This window comes from Aulonocara stuartgranti, assembly GCF_965226115.1.
Source record: "Aulonocara stuartgranti genome assembly, chromosome: 20".
Taxonomy (NCBI): domain Eukaryota; kingdom Metazoa; phylum Chordata; class Actinopteri; order Cichliformes; family Cichlidae; genus Aulonocara; species Aulonocara stuartgranti.
In genome coordinates, this window is record NC_138956.1 from 34,148,248 (window position 1) to 34,169,755 (window position 21,508).

The window sequence follows — 21,508 nt, forward strand, 5'->3', positions numbered from 1 at the left end:
GCTCGTCCATCTGCAGCTTTTAACAATAAATCTTAAAATGTATTTGGAAAAGACGCGTACAGCATGTGGCTGGTGTTTCAGCATCAGTCTGATGCCACCGTAGGAACCCGGACCTTCCTTTCTGAACAGTTACGGCTGCTTTTGGCCAATGATCATCGGGCTGAGTTCGTTTCTCTGAGAACTGCGACTCCATTGAGCGAAGAGAACCAAAGATTTGGCCACGACCATTTACGTCGCTTACATGTTAGAAACTAAAATCCCTCAGAGTGAAGTAGCCGTTAGGATAGTTTGAGAAATCTCAGGGCAGGTCGTGCATGTGAACATCTCTAATTAGTCAAGAAATGTAGCATCTTCCACAGCAGATGACACTTTTGGTGGCAGTAATCAGGGCGAAGCAGAACGAGACAGATTACTTTCTGAATCCAGACTTTAATGCCTGCAGGGGACAACTGTCAGAGGAAATCGCTCAATCTTCTTCTTTGCAACACAGATTGCTGCAGGAACTTTTTCCTGTCATTAGTTCCTAATAGAACTGATGTTTCTGGAGAGTTTGGTGGAAAAGCAGCTGTTGACTTAAAGTCCATCCCTGATAGAAGAAGTTCACCGAGCAGAGCAGCAGTGACCCGAGCAGCGAGGAGCAGGTCCAAGGAGGGAGGAGGGTTGGACCTCCTCCCTCCTTGGACCTGGTCTGGGGTTTGGTTCATTTTTACAAACAGAAGCTCGACCCTGAGGGCAGACGAGGACGAGGCGGGCGGGGTTTTCCATCCTGGACACGCATTCCTTCATACTGCTCATCCCAGGAAGCCAGCCTGGAATTAGTCCCTTTGCCTGCCTCTCAGCATCGTGATTGGTTGCTGAGTCAGACCAGAGTCCCAGGAGACGGTTGGTCCATCGGCGGATCTCTGAGAGGGACTTCCTGTTTCTGAGCAGGAAACGAGTCGTGGTAGAGCGAGCCATCCACAGACCTGTAGGAAGGACAGAAATGGATATTTACCCACACAGCAGGAAAGTCTTCCTAAAAGTCGCCTCAAACTCATTGCGCTGCTTTTGTTTGACCTTTTAGGTACTTTAACATTTGTTCTCATTTTAAATATCACTCTTGCAGCTTCAAAACAAACATTACTGCTGAACAGAGGATAAGAGTTCTTCAGGGTTCGGACCGACCGCGGTGACCAGCAGGTTGGAGCGGATCTGTAACGAGGAGGCTTCAAGGCTCAAAGCTGAGGAGAAGCGCTCTCTGCTGAATACGTTTTGACTAATTTACACTGATTACCATCATCGAGCTTGAGGATAGTCATGTTGGAAGATCTAAGCAAGTTTTTGCTGCCGTGTCTGGAATAAAGAACCTGCTGTGATCAAAGACGAGTCGGACGCTCCGGCTTTCAAAGCAAAGACTAGAAGTGAAGAAAACCCGTGCTTGGAAAAAAGGATCCAGTAGATTTTAGCAGGTTTTTATGATTTTAATCTACTTTTAGTCCGGACACATTTGCGTCTTAAACTATGTAACAAACATCTGAGTATAAAGGGGGGCGTGGTCATCTGACCCATACCTGCCGTGCAGCGGGTGTCCGTGGAACGTGGCTGAATGCGGCAGCGTGTGTTTGTGATGCGGCGCAGCGTGATGATGATGATTCGTCTCCGTCTGATAGGCCGACTGCTGAATGACACCGTGTGTCGTCCGTCTCCGCTGCAGAGCCCCGCCTCCTCCCGCCTGACCTTTGACCCCTCCATTCATCTTACTGCCGTTGGTCCCTGCGGTCACCTTTCCATTGGCCTGGTTCTGGTGGGAGGAGCCTAAGGTGTTCCTTAGGTACCAGTCCCTCAGACCTGTCAATCACACATCAACAGCTCATCACAGTTTCTGCTCCATGGAAACTTCTCCCATCACCACACTCAGAGCAAGTTTCACTGAGCTGACTGTCTTTAATCGTCAGCCATCTCAGCAGGTTCAGTCCAACCTCTGAATCCCCTGCAGACTTTAGCTGTGTCTAGGTAGAAGATATGGTTTAAAGACTCTCAGTATAACCACAGTTGTTAATGACACCCACATCAAACCACAGTGGTCTGTTGCACTGTTACGTGTACTGAACCTTAGATTACACATTTAAAAAAAAATAAATAGAGGAAGTCACTTAGCTAACCGATCACTCACTGGTTAGCTAAGCTTCATGAACGGGTTGAGGTTTCACTCTGATTCTTTTGATGGTTACAATCCGGGTGTTTTTAAACCACCTGTGTCATTATGTGTCACCACACGCTCGTGTGGTAACAACTTATCTGTCTGAATACACAAACCCCGTTTTATCTACTAACTCAATAAATGAACATCGGGTTACATTAAACAAGAAGTGAAACTAGAAATGAGGTCACAGAAGGAGTGAGCGCCGTTTACCCTTCTATTTAAACTCTATGGTAGTGCGCCTGAGACTTGATAACAGACAATAAAGTTGACTTGATGCAGTGTAGACAAATTGAGTGATGAAACAAACAACAGGCGGTGACCTCCAGTTTACACTGAGGCAGTCTCCGGCCAAGTGGGAAAGAGTGGGAATAGAATTAGCACCTCCAACTCCGGGACTATGGAGTCCAGGATGAGTTGCTGCCCCAAGTGGAAGAGTTTAAATATCTTGGGATTTAAATAAGTGAAGGGAGAGTGGATCGTGAGACGGACAGAGGGATTGAGAGCCAGAGTAGAGCCCCTGCTCGGTGGCTCAGGATGAATAGGATGCCTTCTGGACACCTCCTAGGTGAGTCTTACCAGGAGGAGACCCTGGGGCAAACCCAGGACATGCTGCAGAATCACGTGAGGTCTAGAGAAGTCTTAGCTTCTCTGCTTAGATGATTACCCAGAGATGCAAGCGTGGGTAAGCAATGAATGGATGAAGCAAACATATTTGTGTTATTCTGTCTGACTTCCACCAGGTGGCATCACCTCCTCACTGCAGTACACCAGTAGACAGTTTCTGCTGCACTGACCCAGTTTTATCTCCATCCCATGAAACATTCAACACGTTTGAGCTTCACAGCTTCACAGATCAGCAAACATCAGGAGGTAAGAGAGGCTGAGCTGTAAGCTAATGAGCCCAAAGCCTCCGTACAGGAAGTGCAGAGCAGCTAAAGGGTAACAATACTCACCTTCCAGGGCGAGGGCCTTGTGGAGGCTCCTGGTGGCCTCCTCCAGTTGGGAGTCCTGGTTGGGGGGCAGCTGAGGGGGTCGGGGCGGCAGCAGGTGGGGGTGGGGGTCGGGCTGAATGGCGACCAGAGGGGGATTGTGGGTATCAGTCTGGCTCTGCTGCACCGGGAGGAACGGACCGCACGATTTGGTTCGGGTTACCGTGACCCGCCGCTGGTCACCTTGGGGGCCGCGGTAGGTGGGCGGGGCTCCTGATGGCTGCTGGGAGTAGCCATTGTAGACTACCTGCTGCTGCGATGTGATTGGCTGTCTGTGGGGCTGAGAATGCTGTCTCTGCAGCTGCTGCTGTTTTCCCCAAACATAGTCCAGCAGGACATCGCTGTACCCCGCTCCTCTTCCTCCTCTGTCTCCCCTTCCTCCTCCCCTTCCTCGCCCTGCACCTCCCCCTTTTCCTCTCCCATCGCTGACTCCATTATTTGCCCTCGACCGTCCGTCTGTCAGCGTCTCCGAGTTCCAATACGCGCCGGCTGTGCTTGTTCCTCTGGACCCCGGCAGCCCGTTTACCCACAATCCCCCCTGCTGCACCCCAACATCATCCTCAGGAGGGGTGATGCGGTCCAGGAGGCCATCAGAGCTGTTACTACGGCGAGCTGCATTAGCCTTGAGTCTTACCTCCCCTCCTGCTCCAGGGTCAGACGGGCCAGAGGAAGAGGAGTCCTGAGAGCGAGGGGGAGGGGGAGGAGGTTGTGAGGGAGGCAGTGGGAGGGGCTTCTGGCTGTCCAGATGCTCAGTTCTGAAAGACAAAAGGAAATATTTTCAGTATACAGAGGGGAGGGGCTGTTCGTGCTTCCAAAACCAAACATGATGAGGTGACGCCGAACATGAAACCTCAAGAAATCTGTGAGCTCCGATCATGAGATCACAGACCGTGACACAAATGTGGACGTGCTCTGAGCTGTACCTGTGCACGGAGTTCCTCCTGGTTCTGTTCTGATAGAAAACCTCCACCGGAGACCCAGAAGAAACCAGCAGGGGGCGACACTGAGACACACCGTCATCTGCCAGATACATAGACAGAAATTTACTTGTGCTAGAAATATTAACTTTAATTGAAATCTATACCTCAGTTCAACTTATAAAAGCTGTCAATCACTTATATTTTCCTTATGATATTGTAAGTCAGGATAAAGACAGCTGTAACCATGGTAACCGTACACAATGAAGATTATGTCAGATATCACGATGTTTGTAAGACAAGCAGGTCTTATAATTTAAGGACATTTAATTTCGGAACAGTGTAGCAGGGAAAACATCACATTCATAAACACGCCCTTTAAAAAGATCGATAAACCTGCACATTATGAAATAGATAAAATAATTAACTGATTAACTGTCTAGTGTTTGCCTGATGTCTAGTATACAAAATGTCTTATGATAAAAATATAGAGAGAGAATAAAAACGTGTTAAAAATAAAAAAAACGCTAAATAATCAAAACATCCTATGCCGAATCAGTCTGTTCGCCTATTCACTGCCAGCAGCCGTGCAGTTCTCCAAAACGAGACCAGAACTGCATTCAACTTTTACTGTTATTCCTCCTGTCAGCCAGCTGAGGGCGCTGCAGCTACACTACCAGTTTTACAGTGTGTTTGCTTGTACATCCATCTTTGCGAGGACCACTGAGAGCTTCAGAGTGAGAGCAGGTCCACAGCACAGACCTTCTGTTTCAGGATTACATCAGAATCGGGTTTATGTTCGGGCTCAGGAGTGTTGGAAAAACATTAAGTGATGGTCCTCGTACAGATAGAAGGGTGTGCGCGCGCGTGTGTTCATTACCATTGTCGTGTCCTGTTGAGTCTGATGTCGAGCTGCTCTCTGACCTCACTGTGTCGTCTGGAAACACACACACACAGAAACAGAGTAAGAATAAAAGCAGGAAGACGCTGGTTTCCTCATCTTCCTGAAACAATGGCTTCTCATCTACTGCCAGCTGTGAGTGTCTCCATATGTATGCATGTGTATCTATGTCACATCTATCGCACTGACTGCGCCTTCTGCGTCTTTAGTCCTTTGAAGACCCTCCAAAGAGGACGGCTTTCAGGAAACTGATTAATTTAGTTGTGAGGTCAGTGAGTGTGATGCAAACTCATATCTTTGACTAGAGCTGATTGCAGGGTTTTACTCACTGCGCGAACGTTACATAATGGACTCAAATGAAAACATGTGAGATGTGATAGTAATGATGAGATTACAAAAAGCATAAACTGTATCCCCCTTCTCTCCTCACGTTGACCAGTCCCAGCCTCTGACCACTCGCATGTGAACAAACCTGCGCAGATAAGAAAGGCCTTCCATGTCCATGATGTGAAAGTTCTCCTCACCTAGGAAGGAATTAGTGTGTTTGGGCATGAGTGAGATGCGAAGGTAATGTCAGAAACCTGTGAAGTGCAGTTTCTGAATCCCTGGCAGGAGTATTCTGTAGACTTTTAAAAGTCAGTCAGAAACATTTACGTTGACTTGGGATTTTTAGCAACATTTTTTTAAACCTCTTGAACTCGTTGCAGAAATCTGAGGACCAGTTTTGGAGGTTGGTGAACCAGGCGATCTGACCAGAGCCTGGCAAACTGGATACATACCAGTCCTCGCATTATTTAGAAAATGGATGCATAAGTTGCAGAGTGTGAAGACTCGTTGCAGGGTTCTGGGGACTCGCTTTCTGATGTATGAGGACTTCTGAGGTAGCGGGACGAGTTAGAGCGGTAATAACACTACCTGCAGAGATCGGAGTACACACTGCACAGGTCTAGGAACTAGTTTAAGAGGTCTAATAACTTTCTAAAGAGATCAGTAAAGTACAAAGTAGTTTGTGCCTCCTATCTGTGAAAAGTGCTGCATAAATTAATACTATTTGCTTCATAATGTCCTGAGACATCTGCGGGAGGTTATTTGATGCAAACCAAATTCAAGTTCATGGCCTGCTGTCACGAGATGCAGGACGTGTTGATGTTGTTGTTGATGTGCCGACAGAGTTTCCAGGGTGACCCGAGTGTATCACTGAGTGAGGTGACTACTCTGAAGAGGATAGTACCCAAACTTCAATCAGGCTTTCGGTTTCTAGAGATACATGTATGTACGTTTTTGATTAGGCCTTATAAACATGACATAGCAACTATACCTGAAAACCTCTCAACTGGAGGATGACAGTATTAATTTTATTTATACAGCACCAGAGCATAACAGCACTTGCCCTGTGAAGTCTTTGTTGTTTTTTGCAAGTGCTCCCCTATAGAAGAACGAGATGGGTCAGGTACCATCTGTATCATAAATGTGTGCCAGGTGAATATGGCAGCAGAAACCGGATACTGTGTGTGTGTGTGTCTGTACTTGTTTAGACATCTTTGTGAGGACATAAATTTGGCGTGCTGCTATGCCCACCACTTTGAAGGGATTTTGAGGCTCAAAATGTGGTTTTAGTGTCAGGGTTACAGTTAGGTTATGGTTAGGATTAGGCTTTCATTTTTGATGGTTAGGGGTAGGGAGAGCGCCTAGGGAATGCATGTGTATTGAGTGTGTGTGTGTGTGTGTGTGTTACCTGTGTGGCAGCCTCTGTGGACAGTCCTCTTCCCGTGGTGTGTGTGTGTCTGCGTGTGTGCGTTGTGCTCAGAGTCGCTGTGTTTCCTCAGAGCTCCGCTGAATAAATTTTTCTTCGGCTTCGAACGCTGAGCGTCTTCCTCCTAAAGAAAAAACACACGCAAATACCTAAAGGTCACACCAACACATGCACGCACAGGGATATACAAAGAGACTGCCTCAGCTTGAAACACACATGAAGGTCAAAACTGTTCCATCAACAACAAAACAACACACACAGAAACACACACAGAGGGGGACAGTAAAATTCTCCACCACTGTTGAAATTATTTAGAGTCAAATCACTCCTCAGCTCCTCACCTCTACTCGACACTTCCTGTTTCCCTGGCGGGACGTTCCACCTCTCCTACGAACACAGGGGGGCTTCTCCCCTGCCTCCAGGGGGAAATCACTGGGCACTGCACCCGTCAGCTCCTGACCCAGGAAAACACAGGAAAACCCAACTTACAGCTATCTGGCAGTTACTTTAGTCACTGTTAAAGTATAAACTAAGGTAGAGTCGGCTGAAGTAATCAGAGGTTGGGGACTGGATAGAGAAGACTAGTTAGAGACATAAAAAGAGCATCTGCAGAGGTTCAAGCACCAGATAAAAACATCTGAAGACCACGTGGAGAGGACTAGTTGCAGAGAGGGATAAAAGGATTAGTTGGAGAGTGAAGAAGACTAGTTAGCTGCAGAGCTAAGAAGACTTTGGTTTAGGTGGGAATGCACTGTCAGTGTCTTAGTCATATTGTCATCTCTTTTTATGACATCACTTACAGCTTCCTGCAGACAGATGCGTCTCAGCTCAGCCAATCGGCTGCTAAGCAGCGCCTGGAGACTCCGCCTCCTCTCCTGTAGCTCCACCATTCGCTCTCTCTGCTTCCTGTCTGGGCAGGTGAGAGGGTCTGCAACATGCAAGCAACACACACACGTAAGAGACAGCTAACAGACACACTCGAGAGTGTAGCATCACCACATGTCAGCGTTTATTCTCACCAGGTGCTGAGATGAGTTGACCTTTGACCTCCATGGCTTGTGTGTCCCATATGCCCTCTCCACCTCCTCCTTCCTCACTACTCGACTCCTGTTCACCTCCCCACACACTCTCTCTCACCTGCAACACGTTGTCATCACAAATAAAGGTTAGTACTGCAAGCTAGCACAGACTTCCTGCAGTCCTGATGACACTGACAAACCCTGCTGCTCGTGTGATGTCAGCGCCATGTTTTGACCAATTAGCCAATCAGAACCTTCGGGACTTTCTCACCTTGCGACTGGGTTCATAAGAGTTCCAGTAGTTCACTCCTGTGGCCATCCAACAGTCAGAACACAAACCACAGCACTGCTTCACTAACTAGGCGTCTCACTGCTCGGTTAGCTGTTAGCTGACGGTGAAGCTGCAGTTCCAAAATGGGCCTGAAGAGGGAGGCAAACAGTCTTCAGCGCTCCTGACCTAGGAGAACAAAAGCACAAGAAGAAAAAGGTGGTAGAGTGAGGACCAATCAGGAAGTCAATAAAAGATTATAAGCTAAAGTTCAAAACAACAGATTTTCTCTCAAAAAGTCACAAATACTATCAAAGTAAACATTTTAAAATGTAAAAACTACGTGCAGTTAGCTTGAACTTAGAACCTTAACAAATACATTTACACAAGAAATTACCAATAAAAAAAATAAAGGTAGAAAAAAAAAAACCTTTCTAAGAAATACTTGGAGTGGCTCTGGCTGAGCAGGCGACCCTGCCTGGGTCTGATTCCATCCTGGACCATTTCCTGAGACACATTTCCTCTTGCCCTCTCTTTCTCTTTCCTGTCTACTCTCCTCTATATCTGTCCTGTCCAATAAAGACCAAAAGAAAGAAAGAAAGAAAATCACCAACTCTGGAGGACGAGGTCTCATTAGCAAACTACAGCACAAACAAATGTTTAAATAGTGAAACATGTAGGTGCACTTTCAGCTGCTCCTTTATTCACAGCGCTCGCCACGGCAGGTAGCTCTGCACGCTTGATTTGGCCAATTTATGTATACTCCATATGACTCTATATGTTTGCATCTGTGCATTAAGTGAGCTGTTACACTCAAGCAGCATCAAACCTTGCAGTTGTTTGGCCACATGTTGGTGGCTGCAAAAGCCAGTAGCTCACCATAGACTCTCATTAAAATGTGCAACTTCTCAGCATTAAAAAGCACGTTTATTGGCTGGTAGGAAGAAAGGTTTGGTGTCTGTGGACAGGTGTACAGGGGGGATTTTTAATAACTGATCCACCTGCATACGGGTGAAGCAGATGTAGCAGCTCGGTGTCTGCAGGGTCTCACCTCAGCTAACTGCAGTCACTGAACTGGACCTCCCCAATGTTTTTGTGCTGCGTTTTTAATGGAGGATCAAATAACACTGCTTGCTCTGTGATACAAACGTCTTTATTAGCACCAATTAGCAGGTAGGTGTGCCAGTGTGTTGCACCCACAGGGACACTGTGGAGAATATCCTGACCTGGTTCTCACAAATCTGAAGTTGTGGCTTATTTGTAGATGCTTCCAAGCCTTCAGCGGCCAACAGAGAAGCATCAATCTCGCCCACCTGATTCGACCCAAACACCAACAAAACGTTTGGATTCACATTTTAATTGCAGATTTGTTTTACATGCAAAGAAAGCTGACCGAGTGCAGGTAAAACCTTAAACCCATTTTCTGTTTGACTGCAAAATAAAGACAAAGTTCACACGTTACATAAATGCTTCATACAGTTTTATTCTTTAAAAGCTCAACGTGCCCTAAAGTAGCCGGTCTCTGCATTTTTACCAAGCAAACAGGAGAGGATGTTGCATTCATTAGAGAATGAGACAATCACATTTGGTGCTTTCGCGAGAGTTTTTACAAAGAAAACCTACAAATACTTTGAGTTCATGGTGATAATTAAGTATGTCAGCCACTAAGGATGACTCAGAGGCTTTAATAGTTTGGAAAAGGCAAAGCCTTGAAGATCCTCGGGTTTAAACGCACAATATGAGCAGAGATACGATTTAAATGGATCTGAAACAATGAAGTATTTTCTCGTGGAGCTTCGTGATTAAACGCGCAGGTTTGTGTGCTGGAGCTGCAGACAGAGAGAGCTGGCTCCAGATTTACTGGGTTTAAAGGAAAAATGTGGAGAGAACGGCGAGTACTGACATGCCTCAGACAAAAGACAGACACACAACACACACACACAAAGGTTTATCTGTCAGTCTGTAGCCAAAACAGAGAAAGACCAAAACACACGAAGCCCATTTACAGTGACAGCGTGGTCAGGCGACAGATGTTTGAAGCTCGTGTGACCTCTGCGTGTCTGTCTGGAGAAATATTATCTGGACCTTTGAAAATCCAAATTTTAAAAAAGAGAGAGTGAGAGCTTAAGTAGTATCCTGCCTTGTGATTGGCTGGGAGCAGGTGTTTGATCTCTTCCTGCTGGTTGGAGGAGTGAAACTGAGAAACATCTGCATCATCAGACAGCAGCAAAGTCACAGCGCGATGGAAACGGGCTCTGAGCTTTTGTAACATTTTTACATGTAAACTTTAACCGTCTCCAGCTGTTCCTCTGGTTTTAGTCAACATTCATCAACAGTTTTTTCTAATCCAACCACATGTGCAACACTGACTGATGACAGCGTCACTGCGTTTAAACCTAATTAGTTCAAAAGCCCACAGAGGATAAAAACACACCATGCAAGCCTCTTTGTAAGAATAAAGAGGTTTTACATTTTAAATGCTGTCAGTGGCAGACTGCACGTCCGGAGCTTGCAAACGTTTCCTCGAGGAACCTGAACAGCAAACCTAACAATATTTAGTAAAAAGCACAAATAGGTTCATGGATCTCTGAGAATCCACACTGCAGATGTCTTTCTGTAGTGTTTACAGGACTGCGTTGTGCACATACAGCCTCTCTCATGCAACATCTACCTCCCTGTTTGAGCATCTGTTATAACAAGGCAATCAAGACCAGAGCAAAAGGTAGTTTTTCTAGCTTTAGATCTGTTCAGATTTGATCATCTCCTGTCCGTTTGCCTCCTAACAGGGATTCAATACTACAGAAAATCTTATAAAACCACAGCACGACGTCACTTCCCATCCTGGAAATGTTCCAGCCCAACAGAGGAAAGCAGACACGAAGAAAACAACAAGTGTTACTTAATCACAAAACAACAAGGAGTCTGAAACCTCTGCGCACTTTTATCCTCCAACTGGAGGAGAACGAGATGCCCTCCGACAGCACAGCCCTGAGAACAGGAAGTGGAGCCCAACAGGAAACAGGAAGAAGGAAATGAGTGATGAAAAAAAAGGGGGAAATTGGGGGGGATGGGAAGGACTGACTGGGAACAGCTGAAATGGTTGGTAACACTGGTGTGATTCACGCCACAGTATCCAGCAGCGGAGGATAAAATTCAAGTTTGTGTAGAAATGGCGAGGATCAGAGAGGCGGAGCTTATAGCATTATCACCGTCTTCTTCACACAGATGTTGAAACTGTGTAAGGAAGATTGCAGCAGATGGTTTGACGTCCTGTTTCTTTGGAAAGCTTCCTGTAGAGCAAAGAGTCAGTGTAGGGAGGAGGTCAGGGTGGATGATGCAAGATGTTCATAAAACGTTAAACTGGCTTTTGTTGTGACCAGTAAAACACATCTACTGACCCAGCTGCCCAGGAGGACAATAAAACAAGAACTAATTTGCAGTAAAGCTTCATTTGTCGACCGTGTACGGACGCTGAAGTTATTTCAGTATTTTCAGACTGCTTCTTGGAGCCATTGGTGAGTCAGGCATGCAGGGACGAGTGCCAGGAGTCCACCAGGAGACGGAGGAGAAACAAAATTACAGCCTCTACTACTACAGAAAAAAAAGAAAAATGTTCAATCTGACACTAAGATCATTGAAAAGGGAAAAAGAGCAGCTGTACGTGACATTTTCCTGCCCGAGCTGGCAGCTATTGTGAAAAAACGGGTGTGTGCACCAATTTTGGTACCTGTATCCACTTGTGAGCAATTTTCATGACATATGAAATCATCTGCTGCACGAACTACACCGATCTCACCGAAACCATGGAGTTCGAACACGGCTTTCACTGCTCGGGTATTTATTTGCATGACATTACAGAGGGGACTTTTATAAAAGCACAGATGCAGCACTGATCGACATCTGTGGGAAACACTGGATCTGGACTTTAACGTTAATCAAGGAGTTTTTCCCTCAAGGAAAAACAAATAAGTGTGGAGATGAGCCAGAGCTTACTGACGGGGTTTTCTGACACCAAATGCTCTGTCAAATGGTCTCCCCCTCCTCTCTGTCCTCCTCCACCCTCCTCCGCCTCTTACATTCCTGAGTCCTGCCGGGTCGAGTCCAGACCTGCAGCTCCTCCCTTCATCCATCAGCGGCTCGATTGATCGGCTTCAGCTCGTCCGTCTCCTCACGCCGCGATGCGCTGCTGTGATGAGGTGAAGTCTCCGAGACAGGTGGTTTGTGCTGCGAGGGCGACATGTGCTCTTTACCGTCGGCGTCCTTTGGTGTTTTGTTGCATCTCGTCACCGGAGGTTTGCTTCACATCTGTTTTTCTACTCTCACACACTCACAGCCTGGTCTTTGACCTTGTTGTCTGTGTGTGTGTTTTGGGGGAGGGTTGGGGTGTCACTCTCACCTCCCCTCCCCCCTCTCAGGTGTTGCAGGCCTGAACAGCTGATCTGATAACAGCCCGCTGAGGCCAATCTGTTTCCAGTCTGAGTGCCTGCCCTGATCTCTCTGAACCAGCACAGCCTCCATCATCACTGCGAGGAGCAAACGCTTTCAGAGCCTCGCCGCTCGCCCACGTCACAGTCCAGGGGTCGGATATACGAAGGATGCGTGCACACAGACGACACACAAACACGGCTTTTTGTGTTAAAAGTTCAGAAATCCAGAACAAGAACTACAGCTACATCCAATTTTCAGCACTGAAGACTAAAAACGATGCAGCTCTTCTTTTAAACCCTTACCTTCTTCTGTAAATGATTTAATAACTGTAATTAAACGGATTTAATTTGATAGATTCACACTTCGTCGTCTCTTTTGTTTCAGTCGTGGTGCTTTAACAGCTGCTGCCTCCATTTATTTTGTGCCTTCGGTAGTTTTTCATCCGCTTGTGGCATCAGATCTGAGATTACCCAAAACTCATTTTTCCTGAATGTCTCGCCTTTATATTGTGCTTCTTCTTTGCTGCTGACCTAACATGACATTCATTCACAGCTAAATGTGAAAACATGAATGATGCTCGTGAACATGCACAACACTCCAAAATGATTGGAATTCACAAAAAGAGGACCAAGCACACGTGAAGCTTTATAAGTCAAACAGAAAATGCACAGGTTTCTGCCTTTGTGCACTTTTAGTCATGAATCTCTACAGTTCAATGCGTCTGGGCCGAGAGGTCTGCACTGTGAGGACTGAACCTCAGGTTTAACCTGCGCCTTCAACGTTACAAAGGTGGGTCACTTCTTAGCCGTGCATCAGACTGGCACTCTGTCCAGGACGTGCTCTGCCTTTCGTCCAATGACAGCTGGGACACACTCCAGCACCTCTGCAACCGTGAACTGGTCAAGTGGTTAAGAAAATAGATGGTTGGTTCACTTCTTATCAGCGCGCATCATTGTCATTTCGTCCCGTCTTCCTCCCTCAGCTGGTCGTGGCAGATGGCCCCGCCCCTCCCTGAGCCTGGTTCTGTCACAGGTTTCTTCCTGTTGAAAGGGAGTTTTTCCTTCCTACTGTTGCCAAGTGCTTGCTCATAGAGGTTGTCTGATTGTTGGGGTCTTCTATAAATAAAACTTTAGTTGAATTATTGGAAATTATGCTGCAGACCTAACTGAGCTGAGAACTCGAGATAACGTGCGTAAAACTACCAGCCAATCAGTCCTCTGGAAAAAAATCCTGGAGACTTCCATGCTCAGGGAGTAAGAGGATCAAAGGTTTTTGTCTTTCCTGAATGACAACCAATAAAAAAAGAGATTCACAGAAGCAAATTATTCCTTCACTCGTGACCCCCCACCTCCCCCACCACGACCCAGAAGACTCCAAGTATATTTCATTGTTTTATAAGCCTAATAATTGCCATTTTTCCTTAAAACAGGATACCTAAACCTTGTATTTGTTCATCTTGCAGGTAAAATTCTTCACTTGCTCTCAGACCGTTTAAAACCAACAAGGCTGCAGCTGAATAACCATAATAACCTTTATTCAAGCAACAGGCTACACATCTGTACTTGAAGCCATTTCTTCCCTTGTATTAATGAAGGAGCAGTGTACCTGATTACTGTTTCTAGCATTAAATGAACTACAGCTTAACTAACCACCTCTCACATGCTGCCGATTCATATTTTTCCAATACTTCAGTTTGATCTTTGTTTGTGAAACGCTGCCAGCAGACCTGTTCCTGTGATTGTGACAAGATGCTGATAGTTAGACTGAAAACCCTGAGCTGACACATCCAGCTGATAACAGCCTTCATGTGATTGCTGACTACTGATCTTAGGTTAAGTGAAGCCAGATAAGGCAAAGATATCCTGAGCATGCTGGACGTGCTCCAGGATTCGTCCTCCAGATTCTGCTCAGACTCACAACTGTGGAGTTTTACTCGCCCACAGAGCAAGACCAGAACCAGAAGAAACACATCGGGCCAATCAGGATCTGCCGTTCGCCGCTAACAGCAACATGATGTAAACAGAGAGGAGCTCATGAGCCCAACAAGTCAACAACAAATCGAACATTTAAAGATGAGAGAGATTAACACATCAAATGCACAGAAGAGGCTCAGCACTTCATACTGAACACACACACACACACACACACACACACACACACACACACACACGGGGAGAGTTGGTGATGAAAGGCTGCAGCTGCAGACAAAGAGATGCAAATACAGGATTTAAATATTCAGCAGAGAGAGATGGATGCTCTGTGCGTGTCCTCTCTCTGCCCTCACACTAAACCAGGAGATCACAGCAGCACTAATCCTGTTATCACGAACACTCTCAGTAGGAACTGAACCACGTCTCAGACCCTCTCCGGTCCAGTACCGGATCGGTGCTGCGTGACCACGGCTTCGGCTGCATTTACATTCATCTCACCAAACTCAGGCAGGAAATCAGAGAAACACGGCGAACATATAAATCACGCTGCCCAGAGTTCACCGATCGTGTCCTCGCAGCAGCAGCGGGTTCACACGAGTCTGTTCCTGCTATTCTGTCCACCCCACCTACACATCAACCATCAACTCTCCTCTAAAAGTCACCAGCAGTCTGAGTACAGCTCAGTCACGGACCGGCTTAAAATTCAGACATCCGCCACACGTTCACCTGCATACAGCTGACTCCTGACGGAGAGTCCAGAAGGACCACAGGTTTGTTCCACACCATGTCACAGCCACAGACGTCCACTAAATAAAGAGAACACACTCATTTGAAACTCTTTAAAGCCCAATTCTTACTGCATAAAGGTGACACAGGAAACGTTTAAACTTGGACGTTTTTACTTTCAAATAAAAATCTGCCCATTTCTAATTCGGTGCCAGGAACAAGCTCCAGTAAAGTCGGAACAAGTTCCCCGCTGTGATTCATCACCTCTCCCTTTTGACACTGCTCGCTGCATGCCTCCCATTCTTCTACTTCAGGTCTCCTTTGTTGCAGTTTTTTGTTTCATAATCCTCCAGCTGGTACAGGTCCGGACTGCAGGCAGGCCGGTTTAGCAGCCGGACAGTTTCCCTTATTCGTGTGCAGAATGCGGTTTGGTTTTTGAGTTACTGAAAAAAGCAACACCTTCTCTAAAAAAAAAAAAAGATTGAAAAAGCTGCACATATTGTTCAGCGTCAATGTTGCCCTCACAGATGTGGTGATACCTGCATCCTTGTGGATGCCGGCTTTGAACTTTGTGCCGATAACAAGTCGGATGAGCTGCTTCCAGCAGGTTTTTGATGGGGCAGCGCGACAGCGTTCACTTTGCCTCCGTCCATCGTTAATGAAAAGAAGGCAGCGGCGTTTCTTCAGATCGTTTATGGCTTGTTCCTGAGCACGAGCATTGATTTCCACTTCAGAATCGTGTGTGTCTGTAATGCTGCTTGAAGATCACAGCAAAGGTTTTCAGCTTCGTCTCTGTCAGCAATGAAGTTTTTTAACAATGTCATGAACAGTAGATAATAAAACCCCCAAAGTTTATGAAATGTTTCCTTCATGTAGCTTCATTACACATGTTCTAATGAAGGACCTCACCTTACTCTGTGTTTCGTTTTATACCCAGCAGACTTCCTTCCCAGTGTGACCCTCAAGAGACTGGTGTCTCCTCCTGGGATCAAACTGGGGAGCTTTCGCCTGTTAGGTGAACATATAAACCACACAATAGACACTCTTCTCTTTTTACCAATGTTACCTAATTATCTAAAAAAAAAAAAGTAAATAGATTTTTTTAATCTTACTCCAGTCTTCTGTTGCTCCTGTCCCAGCTGTGTGAAACGTCATCAGATTGAAAAGGAACAGTTTTTCCTTAAGAACATTTTTTATGTTCTCCTTGCACAATTTTTAATTAAATGTCGGGTTTAGATAATCAGTATTCTATATTTTGTCTAAATCTCAGCATCAACTGAATAATTAATCTGCTAATTTATTGAGATCTATTAGCTGTTCTGAGACGTTTAAAGGGAGTCAGCACCTTCTCTAAAGAAAGTGCAGACATTTATTTTCATTTAACTTTTTCCATTTTTTTATTCTCTGATTTTCCTACTTTTGTTCTGGCGTTAAAGTTCTTATAATACCGGGACCTTCATCTTTATCAGTTATTTACTTCATAACTTATTTAACTGCACGAAAGTCCATCCAGGAAAGTAACGAAGGTAAGGCCAGAGGCGAACCAGGAGCGGTGAAAAGGCTGTAAATACCTGCGAGTCTGAACCATCCTGTTTGCAGACCAGGTGTGGTCCAGCTCCAGCTGTCCTCAGGACGGGCACATCCACAACAGGAGCCGAGAAAAGGGAATTAAAACAGCTTCCGTCCCGCGGATCAACCCGCCCGTTTGCCAGTTAAACTCCGCTTTTCTCCTCTCAGCGTCTCTGAGCTCTGACTCGCTCTCTCTGACTCTCAGCTGAGTCCCACCAACAAGCTCTCCGCTGTCACCACCCCTCCACTTCCGCTCTGCCGTGTCAAAATAAAACGACAAAAGGAAGTCGTTTCACATCTCCGCGGGAATTCGATTAAGCGATGACGTATGAACTGCGTACGTCATGAACTGCGTCCATTTACAAATGCGATCGCATTTGTCCGTAACCATCGGGAACCCTCACGTTAACTTTTATCAAGTGGAAAAAAGTTAGCATCCATCCTCCAGCTTCACTGTGCTAATGTGTTTATATTATGCAAACCATAGCTGTGTAGCTAGGACATCATTATATACCAGCTACTCTAAATTCACTAACCCTATAAACGTCACTGCTTTTTAGTTTTCTGTCTTCATTTATGTCGGAAGTGACAGCAGAGCTGTACGTTTTAATTTTTCAGTGAGAACGTGATATATCCTCTTTAGATGGAAACTAGCGAGCTAACTCCCTGCTAACTTCAAACTCAGTTAAACTTCATAAATTCTGTTTTCATGGATGCCTGGATGTTAAACAGTTACCCCTGGTAGAGCAGCCACACTGATCATTTTATTAAAGATGAAAAAATTTAGGCAGTTTTTAACTCTCAGTGACGCCGCAGTGTTCGTTTGGGACCTGAAGCGGAGTTTGGGCGGCTAATTACGTCAGACTTAAGACCGGATAAAAGTCCAACGTACGCTAGCAGCAGCGCCTTATGGCAGCACAGAAGTTTGAGATGTATTTTTAAAAGGTAAGAATTTAAAAACAAGTCTATATGTCATAAGCACTCATTCCAGCTGTATGCTAAGCACGGGAACTATTTGAAGGCTACATGACACACATGGTGACCCCAAATTCTGAACCCTGCTAACACCACACTTACTTAAGGTGTCTGGAACAGGGGAAACATCTCCCGGTTACATTGGCATGTTCTGAATGAAACATACCTCCCACTCCCACTAGAGTCAGTCTGGCAGACAGGTATCCTGAAGCTTAACCCTACTTTTGATTGGAAGGGTGTTTGGATCCTTCTGGGAATCCTGATCAACAACAAATACGCTTAAATTTCATACACAGCATGAATATGACTCCATGTGGACTCAGATGTTTCGGGCACTGGTTTATCTCATGGTAAGAATGGTGACCAGTTTTGTCAGAAAGGTTTTAACACATTTAACGGCAGATAAAAATTCGGTCGCCACCAGGTGCAAACCTTGTTGCCTGGGGTGGTTGATCAGTTTTACTGATGATACTAATCTTAAGCTTTCAAATGAGTGTTTTAAAGTTTAGCAGAGATGATGGAGGATCTTAAAATCTTACTGAAATGAGACCCGGGGATTTACTGAAACATAACCAAACATAAACTAAAGCACAGTGTAAAGCTAAAACAGGGTTTGTACAATTCTACTGAGTTTGAAGCAAGTATGTGGCATTTTTTTATTTATTTATTTATTCCTTTATTCTTGAACTCTCATACGCAGCTTTCCTGTATTTTCTTTAAGTAGTTTTAAGAACTATTTCCCCGGGCTTCTTGAAGGACATTCAAAGCTCTTCTCTGGATGTTGTCTGCCTGTTGTTCTGGTGTCCAGATGACTCCACACTGCTTCAGTAGTGTTGATGTCTGAGCTCTGGTGAGGCCAATCCATGACTGATTGTCGATGTGTCTCGGATCACTCGCATGCTGAAAAATGGAGCTGTTGCTATTCAGATGCTTTCCAAATGGTATTGCACGGTGGATCAAACTCTGAATGTAATTTTCTGCTGACCTCCTCTGTACACACTGCCGACGATTTGAAATCTTTTGAGGACACTGCAAAGTTTTCAGCTAATAGCTGTTTGGAGTCACCTTGTTGTTACAAAAATATAATTTTATACCTGTCAGACCGCCAGTAAGTGCCTAAAGATACAAGTTAAAGTTGGTTGTTTGGTAAGTTGTCTGTTATCTTTAGACAAAATAAATGATATAAATAAAAAGAAATAAAAACATTTGTTCACGTTACATTTATTTTATTCTCATACGAGCTCCATTTTTTCTCCTGCTGTTCCTGACTCTGTCCTGCTGCTCTTATTTTGAAAGTGGCAACATCCTGATGAAGTGCAGCAGATTGAAGGTTTCTTTTCTGCCTCATGAAGGTTTTCTGATTCTAATGTGGGTCTATTTTCATTAAAGACGGGAAGCTGGAGGACTGTATTTTGAGATTGTGAGATCTGCCAAAACTCAAAGATCGATTTCTGCCCCAGAAACACAGAAACATCAGAAATTAACAGATGTGTCAATAAAAACTTAATCAACATAAAATATAAAATCTATTACTGACATTTGGACAGTTTATTTTTTATTAATCTTTTCTATATTCAGGTTTATTTATGAAAAACGCTCATGACAAAAAAAAAATCTTTCATTAAAAATAAAAGTAATATGAAAATTTATGTCATTTTCATTGATACTTTATATTATAAACGTTGAAAAATTATGGTGAAAAAACTGAATTACATAAAACTTAACTTTAATTACATAAAAAAATAAAAAAATTACATAAAAAATTAAATAACTACAAGTGTGAAGATCCTAAAAAAAAGCTGTGATGATGACAAATAAAAAATATTTATTTTATTTAAAAAAGTAAATAAATAAAATTTGAACTTCTTTGTCAAATTGTTACTTTATTTTTTACATTTTTCTACAATTTCTTCATGTGATGAAATCATATTTTGTGTATTGATTGCTGGACATGTGTGAGACTTTTTTATTGAATTAAAATAAATGAATTAAGAGGACAAAGAGCTGATGCTCATCAGAAAACTGTTTCTTTGCTTCCAGCTGTTTTGATAGCGCTGTGCCCACCCCCACCAACATTAGCAGAACAAAAGGCACACACAAACACATAAATCACTGGCATTCTCACACTCAGACAGACAAACACTGAGACTCCTCCTGTAACTGTCTGTTCTCACATTCTCCAGCTCAGCAGGACAGAAGCAGGGAATTCTGGGAAATAAAAACCTCCTGATGTGTACTTACAGACTTCCTGCAGGTCGGCTTTTCTCTCATACACAGATTTTCCCATTTTTCCCACCAAGCGCCTGTCTGGAGCCGGTGCCTCAGCACACTCTCATTATTCATACATAAACAGCCCAGAAGCCACACAAACTGGCTCTACTGTGCTTACTGGTTACACTGGTTAAAGTATTTATGAGCACAGCCACAAACAAGGGTCGCTGACTGAAGTACTGCCCAGTATTTAAACTGTAAAACATGACATCAAGAGCAGCCATCAAAGCTGAGAGGTGATGCTGTACTTTCAATCTGTCTGTCAGACTGAGAAGATCTGAAGCCATGAATCAGCAAGTCTGTGCAGCAACTCACACCCAGCCAAGAAATCAAGCTAGTAAATGATGTAAAAGATATTTACTTCACATTAAAAGCAAGCAGACTCTATCAGATAATTCAAATAACTTAAGGTAAAGCTGCAAGTGCCAAAAACTGCAGTTCCTGTAACGGCCACTTGAGGCTGACCTCAAAAGTGAGTCAGTCCTGTAGTTTAGATCCTACTGCAAAAAATATTTTGCCGTCTATGGATAATTTTTGCCTTCATAACATCCATACAAGCAGAAACGGCCCTAACCAATCTGGCGCCCTAGGCAAGATTTTAGGTGGCGCCCCCCTACATCAGCAGTGTAGTGTAATGTTGTAACAAATAATATTTCTATTAAATAAGCTTTACTTTGCATTTTAATTAACGTGGGATTATTTTTTGTATTTAGAAATAATAGTACCAACTTTTTTTTTTCAACATTTGTGGCACTGGCGTGGCGCCCCCTGATGGACGGCGCCCTTAGCATTTGCCTATACGGCCTATGCCACGGGCCGGCCCTGCATACAAGGCATGATTTCTTTTTACATTAATCTTCCTGGATCACAGAAAATATAAAAGACACACATTGCTACTGTGTGTTTGTTCTGCAGTCCTGCTTTGAAGCCACCTGTTAGTTGATACTTTACAATCTGGTTGATTAATAAGAAAACCCTGATTTTAGCATAAAACCTCTATATCATCAGGAGCAATCAGACTTTGAAGAGATATTTCCATGAATGGGGCAAATACAGAAGAAGGAAAATGTACTGAATCGAATGACCTGACAGCTTTTAAGCATCAGGGACAACAACCCACCACACAGATGGAGGATATCGCTGCTTCCTGCATTCATACACCAGCGTCTTGTCTCACATGTGGGTGTGCTATTCCTTGTTTGGCAAAGGCATCAGCGGCACAAGTGAAGAAAAGCAGCTCCTTTTATTTTTACCGCCCTCAAACTGCAGATCTGCACTCCCCCTGGAGTTCAAGGAGATTAATTAAATGATTTTAATGATATTTGCATCTGTTTTTTATGACCTCTCTGGTTATTGTGTTCTTCTGCTGTTTTTCTGTTCATTGTTCCCGAAGGTTTTAATCTCACTCAAGCTGCCTGATTAAAAAAACATGAAACATGTCAAAGGCTTTATCAAATGATCAAACGTGATTCTACAGCAGGCTGAAATCTAAAAGTGAAGGACGGTGGTGCAGAGTTAGAGTTAACACTGATTGGAAAAACATGCTTCAGCTGTTTCAGGCCAGCAGTTGATGCTTTAA

The 21,508-nt window shown here is 44.4% G+C and overlaps 1 protein-coding gene across 5 annotated transcripts in view; it reads right to left on the minus strand.

Annotated features, from left to right (window-relative positions):
* Positions 1-771: 771 nt before the first annotated feature.
* The window catches only part of ccdc120a (coiled-coil domain containing 120a), a 33,309-nt gene continuing 12,572 nt past the window's right edge, over positions 772-21,508 (minus strand). Inside the window, exons 1-12 of one of the 5 annotated variants that reach the window (XM_082519555.1) lie at positions 16,686-16,933; positions 8,475-8,598; positions 8,033-8,218; positions 7,762-7,879; positions 7,543-7,670; positions 7,084-7,197; positions 6,725-6,866; positions 4,969-5,025; positions 4,095-4,191; positions 3,136-3,926; positions 1,551-1,827; positions 772-965 (exon numbers count right to left, since the gene is read on the minus strand). In XM_082519555.1, coding sequence (XP_082375681.1) covers positions 860-965; positions 1,551-1,827; positions 3,136-3,926; positions 4,095-4,191; positions 4,969-5,025; positions 6,725-6,866; positions 7,084-7,197; positions 7,543-7,670; positions 7,762-7,879; positions 8,033-8,080 — 1,878 coding nt within the window. In that variant the 5' untranslated portion in view covers positions 8,081-8,218; positions 8,475-8,598; positions 16,686-16,933 and the 3' untranslated portion in view covers positions 772-859. Of the gene's footprint in view, positions 966-1,550; positions 1,828-3,135; positions 3,927-4,094; positions 4,192-4,968; positions 5,026-6,724; positions 6,867-7,083; positions 7,198-7,542; positions 7,671-7,761; positions 7,880-8,032; positions 8,219-8,459; positions 8,599-16,685; positions 16,934-21,508 lie in introns of those variants that run through there. The other 4 variants (XM_082519553.1, XM_082519554.1, XM_082519552.1 and 1 more) reach the window with 4 other exon arrangements.